Source organism: Diabrotica virgifera, chromosome 2, assembly GCF_917563875.1.
Source record: "Diabrotica virgifera virgifera chromosome 2, PGI_DIABVI_V3a".
Lineage (NCBI taxonomy): Eukaryota > Metazoa > Arthropoda > Insecta > Coleoptera > Chrysomelidae > Diabrotica > Diabrotica virgifera.
Window position 1 is genome coordinate 263,271,668 of NC_065444.1, and position 26,633 is coordinate 263,298,300.

Below are 26,633 nucleotides of genomic sequence, written 5' to 3' on the forward strand. Positions count from 1 at the left end.
TTCAGCCAATGAAATTTAAATTTTATTCTGAAATTTTTAGATATAAACATTTTAGATATATCCCGTATGCACGCCAATGGTGACTATAAAATTCTTAATTGTATGCCAAAAAATGCGCAATAACTACCTCTTAAAATATACCAAATTTCATTTCCATATCACAAACCGTTTTAGAGCAATAAATAAATCGTCAGTTTGTAAGAACAATTTCAATACCCCCCTATATAGGCTATTGATTATGTACTATAGAAAGGAACTACAACGTTAACGGGGTTTTATTATTTCATATGGTCAATGAATCTCTATATATGAAAAAACCGCGGAGTGCTACCATTTAAAGGGGTGCGTTTTTGAGAAATCGGTGAATTAGTCCCTGGGCACAGGTTACATTAGGGTGAGTTCTATGCACTTTTGGAACAAACACGTCTACATAAAAATTGTTCCTGGTTAAATTTCATATCTAAATATAACGTTGTAAGGTCAAATATACTTTTTTTTACAAAAATATATTCAAAAGAAAAAGCACAAAGAAACCCAAAAGAAAGAAATTTTGTTTTTTGTCCCATAACTTTTGTCCACGGGGATATAGGTATAGACATTGCTTCACAGAAAAAAAATTTACATATTTTTTCTTTAAAATGTTGTTTGGTAGAGGTCATTAGCATTTACAGTTTTCAAAATATGATTTTTCAAAGTTCGCCACTCACAGCAATTTTGGGCAATTTTCCTTGTTATTTCGCAAATATTGTTCTGTAACTTTTTTCTACGTAACTTTAGGCATATGAAATGGTACATGTAAGAGGAATAGAAATCAATTACCTCTAAAATATTCTACTGTATAATGTTGTACGACTTCTTTTAAAGAGGTTATCTTTTTCAAGATTTTATACTTTTAACGAGTTTTTATATTTTTTACGATTATTTTTTAAATTTCCCATTATAACTTTTTTTTCTACATTTAGGTATATATTATAATAATAAAAGAGAAAGCTTATTCTGTTTACTTTAAAATGGTGTATTATAAAAAATTCTAGGACTATTTTTGAATAAGAATATGCTTTTTCAAAATGTAATAAGTACTTGCAACGATTTTTGATTTTAGGATTATTTTTTAAATTTCTCATTATAACTTTTTTATGTGATTGTGTGTTATGATTAAATCTTATTTTTTATTGGTAATACTTTGGATCCACTTGACTCGGCCGGGCAAACTTCAAAATATGGATTAATTCCAATATTTACTGTCAAAGCTCCTGCACCACAAACTTTGCTTGAAAAAAGTAGCAGGTAAATGTACCAAAGGATGTACAAAAAACTGCGGCTGTATGAAGATAGGAATTAGTTGTTCAATATTCTGCAAAGGGTGCATGTGCATGGGTACTAATTTTGGGAACTCTAAGATAACTGAGGTGTTAGAGGAAGATATTGAACCTAATGCTAACGAAGATATGGACTTTGATTTTGAAAATTTTTTAAATGTCACGTTTAAATAATTTTAACTAAAGTGATGTTTTCTAAGACTAATGTTTATGTCATTTGTGTAAAAGAAAGCCCTCTTTATTGAGCAATATATAGTATATTCATGTACAAGAAAAAAAAGTTGAGATAATGAGAAATTTAAAAAATATTCCTAAAATCAAAAATCGTTGCAAGTACTTATTACATTTTGAAAAATAATTTATCTTATTCAAAAATAATCCTATAATTTTTTGTAATACACCATTTTAAAGTAAACAAATTAAGCTTTTTTATTATATAATATTATATATACCAAAATGTAGAAGAAAAAAATTATAATGAGAAATTTCAAAAATAATCGTAAAAATAATATTTTTTATAGCAGGTATATAATATCTATATAATATATAATATAATTTTATATTATATATATAATGTATATATATAATATGTTATATATATAATATATTATATAATATATAATATATTATACAATAATAATATTATTTTATTTTTAAATTATATTATAAAAAATCGTTAAAAGTATAAAACGTTGAAAAACCATAATCTCTTTAAAAAAAAGTCGTATAACGTTATACAGTACACCATTTTAAAGGTAATTGATTTCTATTTCTATTACATGTACCATTGCATATACCTAAAGTTACGTATAAAAAAGTTACAGAACAATATTTGCGAAATAACAAGAAAAATTGCCCAAAATTGCTGTGAGTGGCGAACTTTGAAAAATCATATTTCGAAAACTATAAATCCTAATTACCTATACTAAACAATATTTTAAAGAAAAAATATGTAGATTTTTTTCTGTAAAGCAATGTCTATACCTATATCCTCGTGGACAAAAGTTATGGCACAAAAAACAAAATTTCTTTCTTTTGGGTTTCTTTGTGCTTTTTCTTTTGAATATATTTTTGTAAAAAAAAAGCATCGTTGACTTAAAAAAGTGACATTTAGATATGAGATTTAACCAAGAACAATTTTTATGTAGATATGCTTGTAACAAAAGTACATAGAACTCACCCTAATGTAACCTGTGCCCAGGGACTAATTCACCCATTTATCAAAAACGCACCCATTTAAATGGTAGCACTCCGCGGTTTTTTCATATATAGATGTCCATTGACCATATGAAATAATAAAACCCCGTTAACGTTGTAGTTCCTTTTAGCTGTCTTATTTTGAATATAATCAATAGCCTAATATCGGAAACGAAGCATTTGCGGGCATACCTTTATAAAGCAAACTGTCATTATTTTATCATGCAGAATTACCCCTTAAAGTTTGCCGTACTTATTTAAAAACACCCTGCATTGACGAAAAACAGGGGTAGTTGTTACAAGTGCCTAACTTTTTTATTATCCAACATAAGCGAATGAATCAAAAAACAGAATGTTCAAAAACCTGAGGCTATAGTTGGGGTTTAATTTCAGTATTTTATAAAAGCTAGAACATTCTACAGGGTGTTCCAAAGTTTGAGAAAAAAACACAGTTCGATTCGTACACCCTGTATACAATGACAGTGTACCTGTCTAGCAACAATATTATTACAGCGATATTGTTAAAGAATAAGGCTATAACATATTAAAAGAATTACTTAAATCGGACATCAGGTTTAGGAAACACAAGACATTAAAAATGACCCATTTTTTGGGGTGGTGGTTTTTTGTGCCGGTGTGTGTATTCTCAGAAAACATGCCAAATAACAGCCAAAAATTCAAATGGCCCAAAAAAAAGATTTAGTATACTTATGCCATTCAGATATGATACCAGAAACCCACCATAGTTTTTATAAAAATATTTCGGCACAAGATGATGTAAGAGAAGAGGACAACAACTACGGGAAAACCTGTCGGTAACTGCCACTAAAAATGAAAGAACTATTGGCCGATATAGAAAGGTGGCCGGTATTGCCAGTTTTTGTAGTCTAGATATACATAATTGGTTTGAGGAATTTTTAAATTGGCCGTTAGTACAGGTATCCGATGTTGGCAGGTGCCCGCTAACACAGGTTTTACTGTAAAAGTAAATGTGTCTGTCTACACTTTGTACAATTTTCTCCGTGCAAAACTGTTGTAACTTTGAAATTCTAATACTGAATGTGTAGTGATTAAAAATTTTTGCCGTGCAAAAGTGTTGTAACTTTGAAATTCCTATTTTTTTGCATTATAATATTATTTTATTTAAATTTCTATTTTTGATTAATGTAATATAGGCTGAAAAGCAGGCAAAATCATAACTAAATGTTCATTTTTCTTAAAACTTGTGTCTTATTTCATCGATATTAGCACGAAAATAAACAAAATCGGCTTTATCTCGAAACTTACTTATTTTGACTTACTGCAGTCTTGCACTGAGGGTGCAATATATAAAAACGCTGAAAACTTTTTTTTTCGATACTTCCACAAAATTTATTATAAAATTGTTTTATTGCTAGATAAAATGAATTTACATCAAGTAACGGTCGAATCCATCAATTACCTATATAAAAACGTTTTAAAATTTGCTTGGGACTTGGGATAGGTATTTTCCATTATGAAAGAAACAAGATTCAGATAAGATTATTTATTGACATATTTTAGTTTAAATATTCTATGGTTTGTTTTTAATCGAGGAGGAGTAAATTAAAAAGACACGTTCACGCCCAAGAAAGTCACTAGAAAAATCACCAAATACATCTTCTTTTTTGGTTGATCATATCGGCCTTCGACGACAATCCATACATATTATATTATACCTACTAATAAGTCACTAAAGAGTTCTAAAAACAATTGTTTTTTTATATAAAAGTAGACTAAAAATCTAAAAATTAAAGCAATAATGCAGAAAATACAAAAAATCGCTGATATAACTTAATTAACCTATGAAATGCCAGTGGTGTCAAAATTTCATAAATGTCATTAGTGTCAAACTTTTATAACAGTGGATTAAACTTGTCTGAGGTTGGACCAATTACAAACAAGCATTACGGCGCTGTAAATTTGAATGATCCCTCTTGGTTTAAAAACAGATCATATTGTCAGAAAATATATTCTAATTGGTACACTATGATATTATGTACTTTTATCAACGAAAACTTTTCGTTTATAAATTTGCAAAAGTCTGTGTGTTATTGCGTTGCCACTCCTGCAATACTTAGAGCAGGTGTATCGATGGATTCTTATGTAGTTTTGCCTTCTGAATCCAAATCTGAAAACGGCATTTCGATATATCTAACCGTCTTCGAGATAATCGACCTCAAAGTCTAAAATGTGACGTCACAATCCGGTTATCTCCTACAGACGCACTAAACGTCAGCTCAAATGGTTGATTAGGAAGTAGGCTACTTTTTTTTTTAAATCTCGATTTGCCAAGCATAGGTTATTTACATTTGAGTTTGACACTTCGTGAATGTCAAACTAAATTTTAAATTAAGTATTAATAAAACATCAATGACATTTGATAGTGAATTTAATTATTATATAAAATAAATAAGATGTTCAAAAATACAATTTGAGTATAAATATTTTAAAAGCAATAATTTATTAACAGTTTTAAAAAGGTTTATACCAGTATAAATACGGCCTCCCCTTTATGATAAATGGACTGTTCCATTTGCTATAAAATTAAAATATTATGAACTCGACACAACTGGATAGTAATTGTAGAAGGTAATTTTTTTGTTTTTTGAGAATTTTGCCGAAATTAGCAAAATTACTAATTATTTAGTAATAATTATTAACTATTTAGAAATTATTTTTTTGTCGAATTGGCAAAATTATTAACTAAAATCACTAGCCAGTATTGTGTCTGTGTACATCCTTCTAATGGAAAAAATATTTGAAGATTTTTCTCAAATTATGGATACCAAGAACATTTTCATTTATAACTCTTTTATTTTTAATTTGACAAATAAAAGTTATTCTTCATAAAAAGCTCTTCTTGTTCTAAGATTTATGATGCAACCGTGTCCCAAAAGTAGGGGAACGGTCGAATATTTCGCGAACTAAACATCGGATGGAAAAACTGAAAAATACGTGTTCAATCATTTTCAAAAATCTATCCAATGACACCAAACACCAACTCCCACTAGGTGGGGTGGAGAGTAACTTTAAAATCTTAAATGGAAACCACTAGTTTTTCTTGCAGATTTGCATTCGTTACGTAAAAGTAAGCAACTTTTATGCAAGACATTTTTTCGAACTGTGGATAGATGGCGCTATAATTGGGAAAAACGATTTATCCTGATACCATAGGTAAATTATAGAAACGGTCTAATATCTCGAGAAATACACTACCAAATAAGAAACCAAAAAACAGGTTTTTAATATTTTTCGAAAACCTATCGATAAACACTAAACATGACCCTCCAACCCACCCCCTGGAGGTGGGGTGGGGGTAACTTTAAAATCTTAAATAGCAACCCCCACTTTTTATTGCAGATTCGAATTCGTCATGGAAAATAAGCAACATTTATTCGAAACATTTTTTAAAAATGCTGATAGATGGCACTAATAAATCGTATGTTTCCAATTAAAGCGCCATCTATCAACAATTCTAAAAAATGTTTCGAATAAATGTTGCTTAGTTTTTCATGACAAATCCGAATCTGTAATAAAAAGTGGGGGTTGCTATTTAATATTTTAAAGTTACCCCCACCCCACCTCCAAGGGGGTGGGTTGGAGAGTCATGTTTAGTGTTATTCGATAGGTTTTCGAAAAGTATTAAAAAAATTTGTTTGGTTTCTCATTTGGAAGTGTATTTCTCGAGATATTAGACTGTTTCTATAATTTACCCATGGTATCAGGATAAATCGTTTTTCCCAATTATAGCGCCATCTATCCACAGTTCGAAAAAATGTCTTGAATAAAAGTTGCTTACTTTTACGTAACGAATCCAAATCTGCAAGACAATCTAGGGGTTTCCATTTGAGATTTTAAAGTTACCCCCCACCCCACCTCCAGGGGGTGTAGTGGAGGTTGGTGTTTGGTGTCATTGGATAGATTTTTGAAAATGATTGAACACGTATTTTTCAGTTTTTCGATCCGATGTTCAGTTCGCGAAATATTCGACCGTTCCACTACTTTTGGGACACCTTGTATAAAATTTTATTAATGTTATACGAGGTATATAAAAAATATGAATTTCGATCAAGAGTAAACTACCTTTATAGTTCATAATATTTAAATTAGAATGATATAATTGCACATTAAAACATAGTTATTAATTCTAAACTACTTTTCATAATAGAAATTTTCCATATTATGAATTAAAATACGTAAATATACAAAGTTTTCGTTATGATAATGCTCGCATTTTCAGCTTGTATTTTATGTATTTCTTTACGGAAACATATGTAAAAACCTTTCATGTTATACGTACCAAGGCAACATAAATATTGGAGCATTTTCTTCTGTCCTGGTTTCTTCGACATTAGACTCACATTGACTATTTGAAGTCACATTAAACATGTTAATATATATTTTTATTTTTTCAAGTTCATCTTCAGTAAAAGTTATATTAAGGCCTGTGGGGTTGGTCAGTTCTTGTATAATGCAATCCATTTTTGGTTTTGCTTTTGAAACTATCTGTGCGTCTGCACTAGGATGCATGAGAATGTCAAAAAGTGTTGTCCCATAATTATTTCTTTTAAAAAACATTGTTTTGTGATAAGATATGTTTGTATGTTCGTAGATAAAATCTAATAGAACCTGATTTGGTGTATGTGTAGCTGCCTTGCCATCGTTATCTCCAGAAATAATTAAATCTTGTACAAATTCAATCCCGTGTTTATTTAAAATATAAGTTAATAACATTAGAAGACATTTTTGTTTCTTTTCTAATTTGCTGGCTTTGATAAAGGGTGTTTGTGATTCTACTAATATGTGTAAGCAGGTACCTCCATGATTGTCACGTTGACTTATAATGTCTTTGATTACATCGATATGTAAATTTTCGTCGAAAAAATTTAAAAATACGTTGAGTGTTTCATCCGAAATCCAAGGGAGCGCATTAGCGAATGGTGTTCGGCCATTTATGGTTTCAGTTAGGAACAACATATCGATTAAAATATTACTAAATGGCTGTATATTGTTTAGTTTTCGCAAAAACTCCAACACAACTTTGACGGTGGAATGATGATTTCGAGCTGAAGCTAAATGTAAACATGTTCTTCCAAGATTTACTGTTTTTAAGAGTATATTCTTCAAGTGTATGCTGTCGACATTTTCAAAAAACCATTCCAATAATAATTCGGTGCTACTTGTCCTTCCTTGAGTAATAGATTTGTATAGAATATTTTTGTTTGAGTTTAATGATATGAGCTCTTTAAACAATTGATAGAAAAATGCTCTAACAAATTCCAATAAACGTGTTACGTCTACATTTTCGTTGTAAACAGCTAGTTCTACAGGTGTAAGCCCTTGTTTATCTTTGGCCAGTAACATACTTTGCGTAATACCAGGAAATTTTATCTCTATATTCTTCAACCATTCCAATAAGGGTAAAAATAGGGGACTTGATGTACGGTTGGCCGCAATATGAAGAACTGTATGCTTGTCTTTATTGGATTCTAATAGAATTTCTTTAAATAGTGATTGTTCGTCAATGGTTTCGTATAATAAATTCATCACTTTGGAAAAAAGTTCTATCTCTTCTCTGGGTGAGTAACATATAAAAACTATATTCAATAAACCATTTTTATTTGCCAAAAGTATCTTCCTTAAAGTTGTCAAATTATTTTTCCCAACTTGTAACACTATTTGAAATAAATCTATACGTCTTAATACTAAAATCTTTTCTAAAAGGGTAAATTCTGTTTGAGTTCCGACCAATATATTACCAGTGGTTTCTGATAGGCTAGTCATAACTTTCTCTAAGATATCATAGTGGCCGTCTAGTTGTTTTATTAATACCGTAAGCATTTCTGGTTTAGCTCTCGAGTTACGGCGAGGAAATGTGTACAAAATTTCATGAAAAACTCCGTCAAATTTACTGTTTGTCAAAAGCATTTTTTCCAGGATTTTTGGGTGTGTTAGTAATTTTTCGATTATTAGTTGAGCGATATTTAAATGACCCTCGTGTGCAACAACATGTAGAATTGTATCCCTATTCTCTATTATTGGTATTTCTTTTGCAACTTCTTTTGATAATTCTGTTTTACTTAAGTCACTTTCTTCCAATTGACTATTGAAGAATTCTCGAACAAAATTGTATGCTTCTTCGTATAAGACAGTCTTAAATAAAATAGATTGTGTAATTTGTGCAGAAAAATAACAAACAACGTGTTCGCTGAAAAAGAATCCTGTAAAGCTTCTATGAATAAAATCAAGACGATCTCCCTTTAAAATTAATAAACCTATTCTGGCTAGTTGCACTCTAATATTATGAACAAAGTTATCCTTGTATATATCCGGAAATAAAACTTGGCAGGAAATTATGCGAAATTTTTCTCGTAACCAACTGGAATCTCTTTCTCGTATATCTTCAGAAGCAACTGTATTTCCTAAATTTTTCTTTTCGTCATAGAAAATGTCGTATTTTATTTCTACAAATCTGTTGTAAAGATTAAGTAATTTAAAATCATCTCCGATTTGAAATTTGTCGTAAAATACAATTTCTGCCAACATCCTCAAATGGAGAGGGACGATAACGAAGGAAGTATTTCCATCGATAATTTTATTCTTCCATTTGTTTAGTAGATTCCTAGCAATCTTATCAAACTTTATATCATCTACATAACTCCTTAGATTATGACTAAGGGTCAAAGGATCTGTAGAAATACTTGTTATTGTGTCGTTTATCTCGTTTGCATCTAAAATAATTTGCAGTTCTGTTACATACTCGGAAATTTTTTTATGTAACTCTTGCACATTGTCCTCTTCAAAAAATTTTAAACTATATTTCCAAAACTTACATAAAAACGAAGTTTGCTCTTCTTCGTCTAAAGGCTTAATCAAAATTGCCAGAGTCTGAAGAGCATTTTCAAGCATTTCCTTTTCATGGAAACGAGACGTGACGTAAATTTGAGTAACATTACTTTGTACAAGGCTTTTAATCAATGTAATCGTTTGTTTTGTATAAGTTGGACTAATCTCATCGAAGCCATCGAACAAAACAACAACCTTAGGAACCATGAATCTTGTTGATCTCTCTTCTAAACTAAATTTTAAGAGGCGTTTCTGAAAAGAATCTTTTACAAAATCGTTGGTTGTTGCCATTTCTGTAAAATAGTCAATTGCACAAGCAATATCATTCTCTGTGAAAGTAATTTCTCTTAAAGATTGTATTTTGTGTCTAACATCTTTGTCATTCAGTTTTTCTTTATTAAATGCAAAATCATTGAGATTGATTCTGATGACCCACAAAGAATTCGATTGTTTTAACATTTTTAGTGATAGCCCTGTTAAGAACGTAGATTTTCCTACTCCTGAATCATTGGAAATAATTACTATTTTGCTTTTTACGTTTGTAGGCACACTAAAGAAATTTTCGTGAAAATAATGATCAGTGCATATATAATCTTTGTCAATGTTGTTAATAATTGTAGCCATATTACCTTTAGATTTTTTCCAAAAGAGATTATTGTCTTTACAATCTAGCCAATGTAGCGATGTTACCGTAGAACTGATGTTCATTCTATAAAATTCTCTTTGTATAAATTCTTCGTCTTCTCTGTTGTCTTCATCGCCTTCTTTGTACCATATAACTCCATTAATGTCCGATTCGTCGAGATTGTATTCATGAATAAATGCGTTTAATACTTTTTCATTGACTGCGGTAATGAAAAACAACTCCTCCTTATCGGCGTTTTTGAAAATGCTGTGGTGAATTCTTTGCATGTACAGGTTTCTTTCTATATAGTATTCTTGGATATAATCATTAAAATAGAAAGCATCGTCATTTCCTATCTCAATAATTTTACCTTCAACTAGCTTTGTTAAACTCTGGTTGTCAAATATTGATCTTGCAGTTTCATGATTTATAAGTTCGTTAAAACAAACTGAAAAATTTTGAAAAGAGCATTTTCTTTTTAATAAGTTACTTTGTGATTGTTTAGTTAGATCTTGAAAGTCCGTTTGAAGTTCTTCAATTCTAACGTTATTATCGTGATTCAAATTTATAATTGAGTTGTCGTTTTTATTGAGTATGAAAATGACTTTTTTCGAGTTATTTGCGTGTCTTTCAATAATGGTTTTAAATTTATTAAACAATTTTCTCCATACACTGTTGTCGACCAACAGTTTATTCTGGTATTCAATAATTAACAAATTATGACTTTTCTCCGAGCTAAAAGAATCTATGACAAGCTGTCGTATATCTTTCAGAAGGAGTGTCCTGAGTCTTAAAAATACAAAACTGTCATGCGCTCTAAAATTATTAGAGTTCTCTAAGGTCTGAAGTAAATGAATGGAGGCAAATCGCGATGAATCTGCCAATAAAAATAAAAAATGTTTGTTAGATTTTAAAAATTCGTTGACACAATCAAGATCGTTTTGGAAATTTATGTCTAGCGCTTTTAATTTTTCGGGATAAGCTTTATTAAGGCCAGATGCCATTAGAGTATGAATTTTTTTATTTAATGTGCTAAAAAACTTTTTAACTTTATTTTTACCGAGATAGTCACTGTATCTTTCAAAGTATTGCTTAAAAAAATCAAGAATTTCTTTTTGAAACGAATGTGTCACTAAATCAGCATTTAACAGTTGGAATGTTACTCCCAGTTCCTTACTTAAAAATGTATTCAACTCATCAACATTCGGATAATTCGTTATAATACGAAACTTATCAATAAATTCTTTAATATTACTATCGAATTTATAATCATCTAATAACAATGATATTGCTACTGTGTTAGTAATCATATTCTGACACTTCTCTTGTACCAAGTTTTTTGTCTCTTCTAGATCTGCATTAGGTGATTCGAGTGTTCCCAAAGTTTTTTTTGGAAATTTGTTAGTTATTCCCGCACTATTAATTTCACTGCAAATGTCAGATATTGTCAGACATTGTGGCACTTTCTTTAAAAAGTTAGTTAAATTTTCTTCATCCTTGATAAGCGTGTGACGTTCTTGATGTAAGCGACTGCCAAGAGAAGAGGTTGTTTTTAGATACTCTTCCATTTTGCTTTCTTCGTCTTTTACTATCGTTTCAATTTTTCCAATGGTGGTTTGCAAATTACTGACTAATTGGTTGAACGAAAGTTTCGTTGTACTCTTACTTGCAGATACTTTCTTTTCTTTTTTTACTTTCTTTCCTTTTTTTACTTTCCTTACTTTTTTTACTGTATCTGAAATTGCATCTTCTAATGCAATTATACGTTTTAAAAGTTGTTCTAATGACGTTTTTGTTTTTGCTGAAGCCATTTCTAATTTTACGCTGTTTATTGTATCTGTTATAACAGATTTGTTTTCCAATACTTTTACTGTTGACAAATATTCTTCTATAGATGGAAACTTTTCACAATTTTTGGAAGTCAAAACATTTTCTAAAAAATTTATTTTCATAAATTGTAACAAGTCGTCTTTAACGCTTGGACAAAATTTGTACTTCTTGTACTTTAGTGCACCTGTGCTTTCTTCTAAATATAGTATATCATCTTGGTTAATATCGTCTTTTATGAAGTAATTTTTCCATTTAGCGATGTCTTCGTTAGTTTTATGTGCTACTAGTGTACCACCATGGTTGCGTTTATTACTCGTTTTAAAATCAAAATCGGTGTTTGTGCAAAGATCCAGTTCTTCAAATTCACTATCATGATATTCTGGGTTTGATTTGATTTTACAGAATGACAAAAAATACTTCGGCACACTGTATTCTCCTTTCTCGTCCTTAGTAGTTAATTTGTTCACCGTAATTTTATGTTTTTCAATGTCCTGTTTGTGTTTGGCCTGTAAAAACCGCCATCTACATCGGATATCTTGAAAAGTTTTTCTGTATTTAATAACAACGTCATCAAATTTTTCAGCAATATCCAATTCGGTAGCAATATCAAAATACGCGTAATTATTTTTTAGAGCTCTGTAAGTAAATAACATTAAAAGTAACAACTGATATACGGTTCCGTGTAATGAGGTTTTTAAACCTGAAGACGCATATGATGTACTTGCAGTAGATAAATTTGATTCTTGATAGTCGTCGGAATCCTCTGTCAATGTAGAAGTATTACCTTGAATAGACGTGGAGGCACATTGTGGGTAGGTTAGGGCTGAAGCTTCATGTAGTAATTTTTCAAAGTTGGACCAATTGGAAAATCTTCGTGAATTTCGTTGGATTGCTTCTAATACTGATTCACCTTTGTTGTTTGTAGCATTAACATCCCAGGTAACGTTTTGAATCAATACTTTGGCTACGTTTATGCGATTCTTTAAAACAGCCAAATGAAGCGGATTATTTCCGTTTTTGTCAGTAACATTTAAATCGACACCGGATTCAATCAACATGGCTGCTATCTCTGGACGATCAGAAATGACTGCGTGATGAATAAGCGAAATGCCATTTCTAGCATCGTTCAAATCGGCTCCATTTTCTATGAAATGCCTAACTTTATATGCATCACCTTGTTCAGTAGCATCAAATATGTTACTAGTAAGATAATCATAGTCGTCGTTTGAATTGTGGTCCATCATTTTATTTCCTTTTTAATAAGAATTAAGCCATTTATGTATTTTGATCTAAAAAGTATTATTTTAATTTAAAAAATGAACTTTTTTAAAACATATATGGAACTGGCGATTACTTGGAAATTCACGTTCAGTAGTATAATATAATAGCATAAAACAATGTTTTAATTTCCACAAAATATAATCAACTTGAATCTGTTTCACTGATTATTTCATTCATAGAGATTCTGACCAATAGAAAACTACCGAAATAAAAATTACAGCGATAATTTTTGATAATTTCCCGTCGTCAAGTATTTTACGTCAGATGCCCCTCGTTGCTACGCAAAAATACATTCAGTAACATTAATGATAATTAATGTTTTACAACTTTTTACAGAGAATCACAAGAAACAGATTTAGCAAATATTCAGGCGAAGATATCAATAAAATATTAGTTAAAATGGTTTAAAATTACAGTTTTATTCATGAAATAATCTTACCGAATTACTCTCAATCTCGAATTTATCGATTTGTTTTGCCTTCGTGACACTTTGACATAATTATTTCACTCCCCTTCGGGTCGTGAAATTAAAACTGTCAAAGTGCACTCGGGATACAAACCGATAATTTTAGAGCTCTCGTACAATTACTACTGAAAACTGACTGGCACATAAAACTGTAACATGTGTAAAAACTATAAAATTATTCTTACTATATATTTTATTATTATTATGCTTAATATTCTCAACATATGACCTTATTTAATTACTTATTTTATTAAAAAAGTCAGTTTTCAATCTAATAAAATATAAAACAAGATTAAATTAAAGACCTTATTGGGACCATTTTTTTGGTTACACCTGAGTGGCTTCTAAAAACGCAAGCCAAACGGATGCAGGAGCAAAAAGAAGATGAGGGAATTCTACAATTTGCAATTCAGAAGTTGACCCTTATACTCAGATAGAAGTAAACTAATATATGAGAACTACTCGGAGAACTATGAGTAAACTAATAAAAATAAAAATTAATAAACAGTTTTATTTCGTTGCAAAACGAAACCAAAGCCGACTTATATTTCAGTTCGTTCAGAGAACGCTACAAGCACTCTGAAGAGCGTTACAGGCACTCTGGAGAGCGCTCTCTGAAAGAACTGAAATACAAGACGGCTTTGGTTTCGTTTTGCAACGAAATGAAAATGTTTATTCATTTTTACTTATTTTATTATTTATCTTCTATAAATTTCCCACGTAAAAATTGGCTAAATTCATATTTATGTTTTATCACATCTGAGAACCACTAGCATAGGATTACACACACGTCCGTGAGAAAATCATTAATTTATCATCATTAAAAGTTTGTTATAACAAACCGGAATATTTTGAAAAGAGCACTTTGTTTTCAACGAAAACTTTTCGTTTATAAATTTGCAAAAGTCTGTGTGTTATTGCGTTGCCGCTGTTGCAATACTTAGAGCAGATTTATCGATGGATTCTTATGTCGTTTAGTCTTCTGAATCCAAATCTGAAAACGGCATTTCGATATCTCTAACCGTCTTCGAGATAATCGACCCCAAAATCCATTCAAAATCTAAAATGTGACGTCACAATCCGGTTATTTCCTACCACGCACTAAACGTCAGCTGAAATCTTTGATTAGGAAGTAGGCTACTTTTTTAATCTGAATTTGTTAAGCAAAGCAAATGTTATTATTTACATTTGAGTTTGACACTTCGTGAATTTAGCTATTAATAAAATATAAATGACATTTTATAGTGAATTTAATTATTATATAAAATAATATGTGTAATAAATGTATAAAAATACAATTTGAGTATATTTTGAAAGCAATAATACATATTATACTATATTAATAATAAATCAGTAGAAACGATTATATTTAAATTTGGTAAATTATAACTCCACTCGACCAGCGCACGACCACACAACTCGAAACACAAGTACGCAAATACGGTTGCGTGAAGCGTGGCTCAAAGCCGTGGAATTTACGAAACTCGTTCGGTCTGTAGATCCAAGTAAAGTTCTTCAGTAAAAAGTATCTTTATCATGTATGTATTATTTATTTTACAATATTGGAAAATTGTTATTTAAAATGCGGTTTGGAATAAAAAAGTATGTTCTGATATATTATGAAATTACATCCTTCTAATGGAAAAAAATATTTGACGAATTTTCTCAAATTATGGATACCAACATCATTTTCATCTATAACTCTTGTATTTTTAATTTGACGAAGAAAAGTTATTCTTCATACAAATCTCTTCTTGGTCTAAGATTTATGATGCAACCATCATGAATCAAATTTTATTAATTTTATACGAGGTATGTAGGAGTGGAGACCAAGAGAAGATAAACGAAGTAGAGGAAGGCCGCCTACACGATGGACAGATGATATCAGGCGGATTAGTAAAAACTGGCAAAAATCAGCACAAAACCGTGAAGTGTGGAAACAATTGGGGGAGACCTATGTCCAGCAGTGGACGTAAATTGGTTGGATGATGATGTAAAAAAATATGAATTTCGAGTAAAGTATCTTTATAGTTCACAACATTTAAATTAGAATGATATACTTGCACATTAAAACATAATTTTTAATTCTAAACAGCTTTTCGTAATAGCAATTTTCTATATTATGAATTTAAATACGTATATAAACAAAGTTTTCGTTATGATAATGCTCGCATTTTCAGCTTGTTAATAATAAGTTCAGTGCCAACTTGGTTAGAACAATGTCTACCCAGAACCCAATAGTTATTTTTGCAATAAATGTATAAAATATATCACCTTCGACTCAGTTGTGACTGAAGATATTTATGAACTTGATAGTTTGATAGTTTAGACAATTGTCCATTTAATTGGACGTCGGTAGGGAAGGGTGGGGTAGTTTGGTACACTTTTTTTTGAGCTTATATTTTGGTACTGTTTGTATTAGCAAGTCCAGCAAACATGGAAATAGTTAGTATGATGTTTAACGATATTATTTTTTGTAAAATACGTATAAATTTTTAAACAGTTTATAAAAAAAATTGAAATAAAATTACATACATCATTTTCCCAATGTGCCCCATGGTGGGGCAGTTTGGAACAAATAATCTCAAACTGTCCCAATGGTGAGAAACATGGAACTAATAATAAAATTGATATTTTTGATAAAGTTATTTGTGATTTTCATAAAACAACACAAAGTTTATAACACAGCTCATAAACGATACAAGAAAGTTAAATATTAGATGCCAACCTTCTGGTACTATCTGGCATTTCATTGGGATATGGCAATTTAGTTACATTGTCGCGTTACATTGGGATATGACAAGTATACCTAGAGCTAATATCATACTGTATCGGATAGAAAAATCCATAATTTTGCTTGAGGGGTAGTTTGATACACTGTACCAATCTGCCCCCGTCTATTAATCCAATCTGCCCCAACCGACCCTGGCGTCTAAAAAATTAAGTCGTCAGTTTACAATGCAGTCTATACTTGCACTTAAATATGGCATTGAACCTATAGCCGTCTTAGATTATTACATTAAATCACGAATAGCAGCACTCTTTATTTTGCCGACTTTATTACCATATGATGAAATGTTAAAAAATTTACTTTTGCCGCCTAAAATTTTCAGTTGACCACAAAATTTTTAAATGCACTCCTACACATACACGAGTTATGACGACTTCATGTCGACTGACAGCGCGCCCATAACCAAAATACCGGAAATACTGGATTGCGTTAAGACGGTAAATTCGAATAACCGAAATACCGAGCGGCCGTGGAGTAACGGCATATTCGCTGGCCTCATACGCCAGTGCACGTGGGTTCGAGCCCTGCCAAAGACAAACCATTTTCATTTCCAATAATGACACGAGCCGTTGGTCCCCCTGGGCTAGTGTACATCGGCACTAGTTACTTGAAACAGGGTTAAAGATGTAAATGGCGCCGGAACTGTCCGAAAGGATCTCCCGGCAAAAATGCCATACGATATTATTATTATTATTATTATTACCGAAATACTGGATTGCGTTAAGACGGTAAATTCGAATTGTCCCATGGTGCCCCACGTACCAATGTACCCCACTCTACCCTATATTTTGTCAATATTCATTTCAGTTACTAGCGTCCAGTTGGTACACACTGGACACACAGAAAAACTTGATTTTTTAATGGGTATTTAGAATATAACAAGAAATCAAAACAACTATTTGAGCTTACCAAAAAAACTTTAATCAAGAAACAAAATAAACTAAAAAAACTAACACAGTGTTAAAAAAATCAAATTCAAAATATCATTCTAAATAAAGAAACGCCAAAAATGGCGTTTATTTTATTTATTCAAATGGCAAATCTTAATTGAGGACCAGTTTCAAACGTTGTAATATAGTGCTAGATCCCACCCTTTAAAAGAACACGTATATTTAACATTAAATGGGCGTCCAGTTGGACGTTGGCAGTCAACGTGATAAGTTACTTTGTGATTGGTCACTTAGATGTTGAAAGTCCATTTGAAGCTCTTCAATTCTAACGTTATCATCGTGATTCAAATTTGATATTAAGTTGTCGTTTTTATTCAGTATGAAAATAACTTTTTTCGAGTTATTTGCGTGTCTTTCAATAATGGTTTTAAATTTATTAAACAATTGTGTCCATACGGTGTTGTCGACCAGCAGTTTATTCTGGTATTCAATAATTAACAAATGATGACTTTTCTCAGACCTGAAAGAATTTATGACAAGCTTTTCTATATCTTTCAGAAGGAATGTCCTGAGTCTTAAAAATACAAAACTGTCATGCGCTCTAAAATTATTAGAGTTCTCTAAGGTCTGAAGTAAATGAATGGAGGCCAATCGCGATGAGTCTGTCAATAAAAATAAAAAATGTTTGTTAGATTTTAAAAATTCATTGACACAAACAAGATCGTGTAGTAAAGTTATGTCTAGCGCTTTTAATTTTTCGGGATAAGCTTTATTTAGGCCAGATGTCATCAGAGTATGAATTTTTTCATTTAATGAGATAAAAAACTTTTTAACTTTATTTTTACCAAGAAAGTCACTGCGTCCTTTAAAGTATTGCTTAAAAAAATCAAGCATTTCCTTTTGAAACAAATGTGTCACTAAATCAGAATTTAACAGTTGGAATGTTACTCCCAGCTCCTTACTTAAAAATATATTCAACTCATCAACATTCGGATAATCCGTTATAATACGAAACTTATCAATAAATTCTTTAATATTGCTATCAAATTTACTATCATCTAATAACAATGATATTGCTGCTCTGTTAGTAATTATATTCTGGCACTTCTCTTGTACTAAACTTCTTGTCTCTTCTATATCTGCATTAGGTGATTTGAGTGTTTCTAAAGTTCCTATTGAAAATTTGTTAGTTATTCCTGCATTATTAATTTCACTGCAAATGTCAGATATTGTAAGACATTGTGACAGTTTCTTTAAAAAGCTAGATAAATTTTCTTCATCCTCGATAAGCATCCTACGTTCCTGGCGTAAGCGGCTGCCAAGAGAAGAGGTTGTTGTTAGATACTTTTCCATTTTGCTTTCTTCGTCTTTTACTATCGTTTCAATTTTTCCAATGGTGGTTTGCAAATTACTGACTAGTTGGTTGAACGAAAGTTTTGTTGTACTCTTCCTTTCAAATACTTTTTTATCTGAAATTACATATTTTAATGAAATTATACGTTTTAAAAGTCTTTCTAATGACGCTTTTGTTTTTGCTGAAGCCATTTCTAATTTTACGCTGTTTATTGTATCTATTATAACAGATTTGTTTTCCAACACTTTTACTGTTGACAAATATTCTTCTATAGATAGAAAATTTTCACAATTTTTAGAAGTTAAAACATTTTCTAGCAAGTTCATTTTCATTAATTTTAACAAGTCGTCTTTAACGCTTGGACAAAATTTGTATTTCAGTGCATGCGTGTTTTCTTCTAAATATAGGATTTCATCTTGTTTAATATCGTCTAGTATGAAGTAATTTTTCCATTTAGCGATGTCTTCATTAGTTTTCTGTGCTAAATCAGTTAGTTTGCCATTCATTTTGCGTTTATTGCTCTCCCGAAAATCAAAACTGGTGTTTGTGCAAAGATCCAGTTCCTCAAATTCACTATCATGATATACTGGGTTTGATTTCATTTTACAGAATGACAAAAAATACTTGAACACACTGAAGTCTCCTTTGTGATCATTAGTAGTTAATTGTTTCACCGTAATTTTATGTTTTTCAATGTCTTGTTTGTGTTTGGCCTGTAAAAACCGCCATCTACAGCGGATATCTTGTGTAGTTTTTCTGTATTTAATAACAACGTCATCAAATTTTTCAGCAATATCCAATTCCGTAGCAATATCAAAATACGCGTAATTATTTTTTAGGGCTCTGTAAGAGAATAACATTAAAAGCAACAACTGATATACGGTTCCGTGTAATGAGGTTTTTATACCTGAAGACGCATATGACGTACTTGCAGTGGATAAATTTGATTCTTGATTATCTTGATCATTGTCGGAATCCTCTGTCAATGTAGAAGTATTACCTTGAATAGACGTGGAGGCACATTGTGGGTAGGTTGTGGCTGAAGCTTCATGTAGTAATTTTTCAAAGTTGGACCAATTGGAAAATCTTCGTTGATTTCTTTGGAATGAATCTAATACTGATTCACCGTTGTTGTTTGTAGCAATAACATCCCAGGCAGCGTTTTGAATCAAGACTTTGGCTACGTTTATGCGATTCTTTAAAACAGCCAAATGAAGCGGATTATTTCCGTCTTTGTCAGTAACATTTAAATCAACACCGGATTCAATCAACATGGCAGTTATTTCTGGACGATCAGAAATGACTGCGTAATGAATAAGCGAAATGCCATTTCTAACTTCGTTCAAATCGGCTCCATTTTCTATGAAATGCCTAACTTTATATTCATCACCTTGTTCAGTAGCATCAAATATGTTACTAGTAAGATAATCATAGTCGTCGTTTGAATTGTGGTCCATCATTTTATTTCCTTCTTAATAACAATTAAGCCATTTATGTACATATTTGGATCTAAAAAGTAGTATTTTAATTTAAAAAATGAACTTTTTTAACTATAGGTATATGGAATTGGCGATTACTTGGAAATTCACGTTCAGTAGAATAATATAGCATAGCCTAAAACAATGTTTTAATTTAATAGTTTCACTTTCTTCGAGTAATTTTCTCCCCGTGCATCAAAATAATCAGATAGTTTAGCTGTCAAGTGTGCCTTTTAAAAACAACTCTCGTTCATTTTCACATTTTGGCGAAAGAGCCCTCCTCCTTCGGAGTCGCCAAAATATGAAAATTAACTCTAGTAGTTTTTAGGCAATATGCTTTCAAGCAAAATTATCGATAATAGTGCAGCCGATATGTGAAACAATTGTGCATTTAATGATAGAAGTAGATAATTTGGACCACATATACTGCACATATAAAGGTTCAAATGTGGATATGAGGCCATCTCAGATTTTGCCTTTTACAAAAATGGCGGGGATTCAAAATGGCGACTATACATGTAAAGAGAAATCCCGACATACAATATCTGCTGTCGAGATTCTCTTTAATTTAAGTTTGAAGCAAGTAGCTGAGACACTAATCAAAGAAGCAAGATAAAGTGAAGTGACAGTGACAAAATGTCATGAATAAACTTTCTTAAAATTACTTAATGTCATAAATGATTAAGAATTTTTTAACGTAGAATAATTAGCTTAAATTGTTGTTTCTTTGTATTTTCAGGTAGTATAATTTTAAGTTTGTAAATATTGTAAAATTAATAAACTTTGTATTTTCAGAGCAACATCAATTTAGTTTAAAAAAAGTCAAAAGTCCCAAGTCCCAGTCTATAGTGGTGTAAAAAGTAACATATTACATACATTGTGACTAATGGCACGATAACTTTTGAACGAGACTTCAGATTTCAACCAAATTTGGTATATAGGTTATTTTTTTGATGTATAAGATCGAGGTCTTAAACCGGAAGAATTGGTTTACCAGAAGTTGTGTTTTTCCTGGTTTTTATGTAAAAATATGCTGTTTTTTTTTAATTCTTTCACCCTGTATGTATTAATTTTTCAAAAAGTTAATACCACCATTGAAAAGAGCGTAAAAATATTTTTTAGGAAATATTTTTAACTTTTTAGTTATATTAATTACCATTTAATAAATGCAAAACGTATCTTCACATGTACCTAGATGCGGCAGATTCGTGCAAATATTATAAGAATTATTGTGCATTTAATGGTAGAAGCATATAATTTGGACCAAATATACTACACATATAAAGGTTCAAATTTAGATACGAGGCCATCTCAGTTTTTGTTCCTTTTACAAAAATGGCGGGCATTCAAAATGGCGACTATACATATGTGACTAATAGCACGATAACTTTTGAACGAAACGTCAGATTTCAACCAAATTTGGTATATAGGTTCTTTTTTTATGAATAATATCGAGGTCTTGAACCGGAAGAATCGGTTTACCAGAATTTGTGTTTTTACTGTTTTTTTATGTAATAATATGTTGTTTCTTTTTCAATTCTTTCACCCTGTATATATAAATTTTTCAAAAAGGTAATAACGCCATTGAAAAGAGTGTAAATATATTTTTTAGAGAATATCTTGAACTTTTCAGTTGTGTTAATTACCATTTATTAAATCCATAACGTATGTTCACATGTACCTATGGGCGGCAGATTAATTTTGAATGCCCGCCATTTTTGTAAAAGACTAAATCTGAGATGGCCTCATATCTAAATTTGAATCTTTGTATGTGTAGTATGTGTGGTCCAAATTATATGCTTCTACCATTAAATGCACAATAATTCTTATACATATTATTATTTGCACGAATCTGCCGTACATAGGTACCTACATGTGAAGATACGTTATGCATGTATTAAATGGTAATTAGTATAACTTGAAAGTTCAAAATACTTCCTAAAAAATATTTTTACGCTCTTTTCAACGCCGGTATTACCTTTTTGAAAAATTAATATACATATATGTACAGGGTGAAAGAATTGAAAAAGAAACAACATATTTTTACATAAAAAAAACAGTAAAAACACAAATTCTGGTAAACCGATTCTTCCGGTTCAAGACCTCGATATTGACATCTAACATCTCGTTCAATAGTTATCGTGCTATTAGTCACATATGTATACGCTCTGAGCTTCGCTGGTGGCGCTCCTGGCGGATTACTAATTCAACTTTCACCGGTAATTTTTAAATTTAATATTTAATTGTTATCGCTTAATATTTACAACGCAAAAAATTAATTAAATTGTAATCGATTTTTTTTAAGATTTTGCTAATTATTTTGACGTTCTATTGATAAAATATGAATTTCTTACTTCAGATACTTTCACAATTATCGTGTAGATGGCGCTACAATTAATTTATAATTACATATTACGGAACATTAAAAAAAACTTAAATTCAGTATTTAAAACGTAAATATATTTAAGTTAAAAATATATACCACAGCTTTGACCAACTAATATTTTTTATAATTAATGTTTTTACTTTTAATTTTAAATTAATCACTTTGACATTTATGTCAAATTTCCGGTAAACGTTTACAGACTTGCCACTACTGGCGCTCGCGAATTTGTAAATATCCCCTCTACGTACGAGCTCACAGCGTATAGTCGCCATTTTGAATGCCCGCCATTTTTGTAAAAGGAACAAAAACTGAGATGGCCTCGTATCTAAATTTGAACCTCTATATGTGTAGTATATGTGGCCCAAATTATATGCTTCTACCATTAAATGCACAATAATTCTTATAATATTTGCACGAATCTGCCGCATATAGGTACATGTGAAGATACGTTTTGCACTTAATAAATGGTAATTAACATAACTAAAAAGTTAAAAATATTTCCTAAAAAATATTTTTACGCTCTTTTTAATGGCCGTATTAACTATTTGAAAAATTAATACATACAGGGTGTAATAATTGAGAAAAAAACAACATATTTTTAAATAAAAACCAGTAAAAACACAACTTCTGGTAATCTTCCGGTTCAAGATCTCGATCTTATACATCCAAAAAAGAACCTATATACCAAATTTGGTTGAAATCTGAAGTCTCGTTCAAAAGTTATCTTGCTATTAGTCACATATGTATAGTCGCCATTTTGAATCCCCACCATTTTTGTAAAAGGCAAAATCTTAGATGGCCTCCTATCTAATTTTTAACCTTTATATGTGTAGTATATGTGTTCCAAATTATATGCTTCTATCATTAAATGCACAATTCTTATAATATTTGCACGAATCTGCCGCACTATAATTTTGATGCATTTGTGTAATTTACCCCCAATAATTTTTTGATCATATCCCGTCGTCAAGCTTTACGTCAGATGCCCTTCGTTACTACGCAAAATCGAACATTCAGTGACAGTAATGACGATTAATGTTTTACAACTTGTCACAGATAACACCAAGAAACAGTTTTAGCAAATATTGAAGTGAAGATATCAATAAAATATTGGTTAAAATGATTAAAAAGACAGTTTTATTCATGAAATAATCTCAGCGAATTACACTCGATCTGTAAAATTATTATCCACTTGTTGCCCTCGTGACACTTTGACATAATTTCACCCCCCTTCGGGTCGTGAAATTATAACTGTCAAATCAATAATTTTATAGCCCTCGAGAAATTACTACTGATTATTGCATTCATAGGAGATTCTGACCAATAGAAAGCTACATAAATCTAAATTAAATCGATAATTATTGATAATTTCCCGTCGTCAAGTATATTGCGTCAGATGCCCTTCGTTGCTACGAAAAAATACATTCAGTGACATTAATGACAATTAATGTTTTAAAAATTATAAAAGTGATGACTTTCAACCGTCAAATTAATATTTATAACAACTGTGTGTTTAATTGTACTAATTTGTACTTACATAAATAAATTACAATAAAATTTTGGTGTTGAACAGTTTTATTCATGAAATAATCGCAACAAATTGCACTCGATCTCTAAAATTAATATAGAATTTTAGAGCTCTTGTGCAATTACTACTGAAAATTCCGACTGGCACGGAAAACATTAACATGTTAAAAACTATAAAACTATTCTTATATGTTTTCCTATTATTATTCTTAATATTTTCAACATATGGCCTTATTTAATTACTTCTTTTATTCAAAAATTAAAAGTTTTCAATCTAATAAAATATAAAATAATATTAAATTAAATACCTTATTGGGACCTTATTGGAACCCTATTATTTTTCTGGTTACCCCTCGTGGGTTCTATAAATGCAAGACAAACGTATGCTGGAACAAAAAGAGGATGAGGGAATTCTACAATTTGCAATTCACAACTCACCTGTCCAGCGAGGAAAAATTACAACGAAAAATGGACCCTTACACTAGATCCTAGATAAGAGTAAACTAATAGAAATAAAAATGAATAAACATTTTCATTTAAAATGTTTATTCATTTTTACTTATTTTATTGTTTATATTCTATAAATTTCCCACGTTAAAATTGGCTATAGTCATATTTTTTATCACATCTGAGAACCACTGGCATACACCCACAAGTCTGTGGGAAAATCATAATTTTATCATGGAAAATCTTCGTGAATTTCTTTGAAATGATTACTGTTTCACTATGACCTATAAATGATTAAGTTTCTTTACCGGGATTAAGAAAGAATTTGATCGGATTTGTAACATTTCTGCCTCTCGTATTTTCCTCAATATTCGGTTCCGATGACGTTTCTTGTATTATTGTGTCAATTATGCTGATAATATTGCACTTATTTGAAGCGTCATAAAACATGTTAATATATTTTTTAATTTTTTCAAGTTCAGTGTTAGTAAAAGTTATCCTAACACCTGTGGGATTGGTCAGTTCTTGTATAATGCAATCTATTTTTGGTTTTGCTTTCGAAACTATTTGTTCATCTGCCTCAGGATACATGAGAATGTCAAAAAGAGTTGTCCCATAATTGTTTCCTTTAAAAAACATTGTTTTGTGATAAGTTATGTTTGTATTTTCGTAAATAAAATCTAATAGAACTTGATTTGGAGTATGTATAGCTGCATTGCCATAGTTATCTCCGGAAATAATTAAATCTTGTACAAATTCAATGTCAAATTTCTTTAAAATATAAGTTAATAATAACTTGAGGCTTTCTGGGCTTCCTGATTCTACTGTTATATGTAAACAGGTACGTCCATATCTATCTAGTTTATTTATAATTTCTTGTATTACATTAACCTGTATATTTTCGTCGAAAAATTTTAAAAATACGTTGAGTGTCATATCTGACTTCCAACGGAGCGTTTCAGTCAACGGTGTTTTGCCATCCTCTTCAGCTAATAACAATATTTCAATTAAAATATTACTAAATTGTATATTGTTTAGTTTTTGTAAAAACTCCAACACGACTTTGACGGTTCGATGAAAATTCCGAGCGGAAGCTAAATGTAAACATGTTCTTCCAAATTGTGCTGTTTTTAAGAGCATATTCTTCAGGTGAATGCTATCGACATTTTTAAAAAACCATTCCAATAATAATTGGGTGCTACTTGTCCTTCCTTGAGTAATAGCTTTGTATAGAATATTTTTGTTGTAGTCTAATGATATGAGTTCTTGAAACAATTGATCGAAAAATTCTCTAACAAATTCTAACAAAAGTGTTACGTCTACATTTTCTTTGTAAACAGCTATTTCTACAGGTGTAAGCCCTTGCTTGTCTTTGGCCAGTAACAGATCTTGCGAAACACCAGGAAATTTTGACTCAGTCTTTTTTAACCATTCTAATAAGGGTACAAATAGAGGACTTGATGTACGGTTTACTGCTTGATGAAGAACTGTATGCTTGTTTTCGTTGACTTCTAACAGAAGTTCTTTAAAAAGTGATGCGTTATCAATAGTTTCATATAATAAATTCATCAATTTGGGATATGGTTCCGTCGTTTTAGAACAACAGTTAAAAATTATATTCAATAAACCATATTTATTGGTTAAAAGCAGCTTTCTTAATGTTATCAAATTCTTTTTTACAAGTTCCAATACCGTTTGAAATAAATCTATACGTTTAAAAACTAAAAACTTTTCTAACAATGTAAATTGTGTCTGAATTCCAACTAAAATCAAACCATGAGTTTCTGATAGTCTAGTAAGAACTTTCTCTAAAATATCATAGTGGCCACTTAGTTCTTTTAATAATATTTTAAGCATTTCTGGGTTAGATCGTGAACGAGGACGAGTTACATTATGCAAAATTTCGTCAAAAGCTCCGTCATATTTACCGGTTGTCAAGAGTACTTTCTCCAGAATTTTCGGGTGCTTTAGTAATTTTTCAATTATTAGTTGGGCGATTTTTAAATGCCCCTCGTGTGCAACCACATGTAGAATTGTATCACTTCCATGTATAACTCTTATTTCCCATGCAACGTCTTCTATCAGGTCTTTGTCCCTTAAGTCATTTACTTCCAATTGGCTGTTGAAAAATTCTCTAACGAAATTGTACGCTTCTTCGTATAGGACAGTTTGAAA

The 26,633-nt window shown here is 30.8% G+C and overlaps 2 protein-coding genes across 3 annotated transcripts in view; one reads left to right on the top strand and one right to left on the bottom strand.

The window, feature by feature from the left end:
* Window positions 1-26,633, top strand: part of LOC114333656 (ubiquitin-protein ligase E3B) — a 144,651-nt gene that overhangs the window by 57,269 nt on the left and 60,749 nt on the right. The gene's annotated exons all lie outside the window — the stretch shown is intronic.
* LOC114333655 (uncharacterized) overlaps window positions 6,190-26,633 on the bottom strand; it is a 42,211-nt gene continuing 21,767 nt past the window's right edge. Inside the window, exon 2 of the mRNA XM_050644603.1 lies at window positions 6,190-13,127. Within this exon, the coding sequence (XP_050500560.1) occupies window positions 6,828-13,082 (6,255 nt within the window). The 5' untranslated portion in view covers window positions 13,083-13,127 and the 3' untranslated portion in view covers window positions 6,190-6,827. The remainder of the gene's footprint in view (window positions 13,128-26,633) is intronic.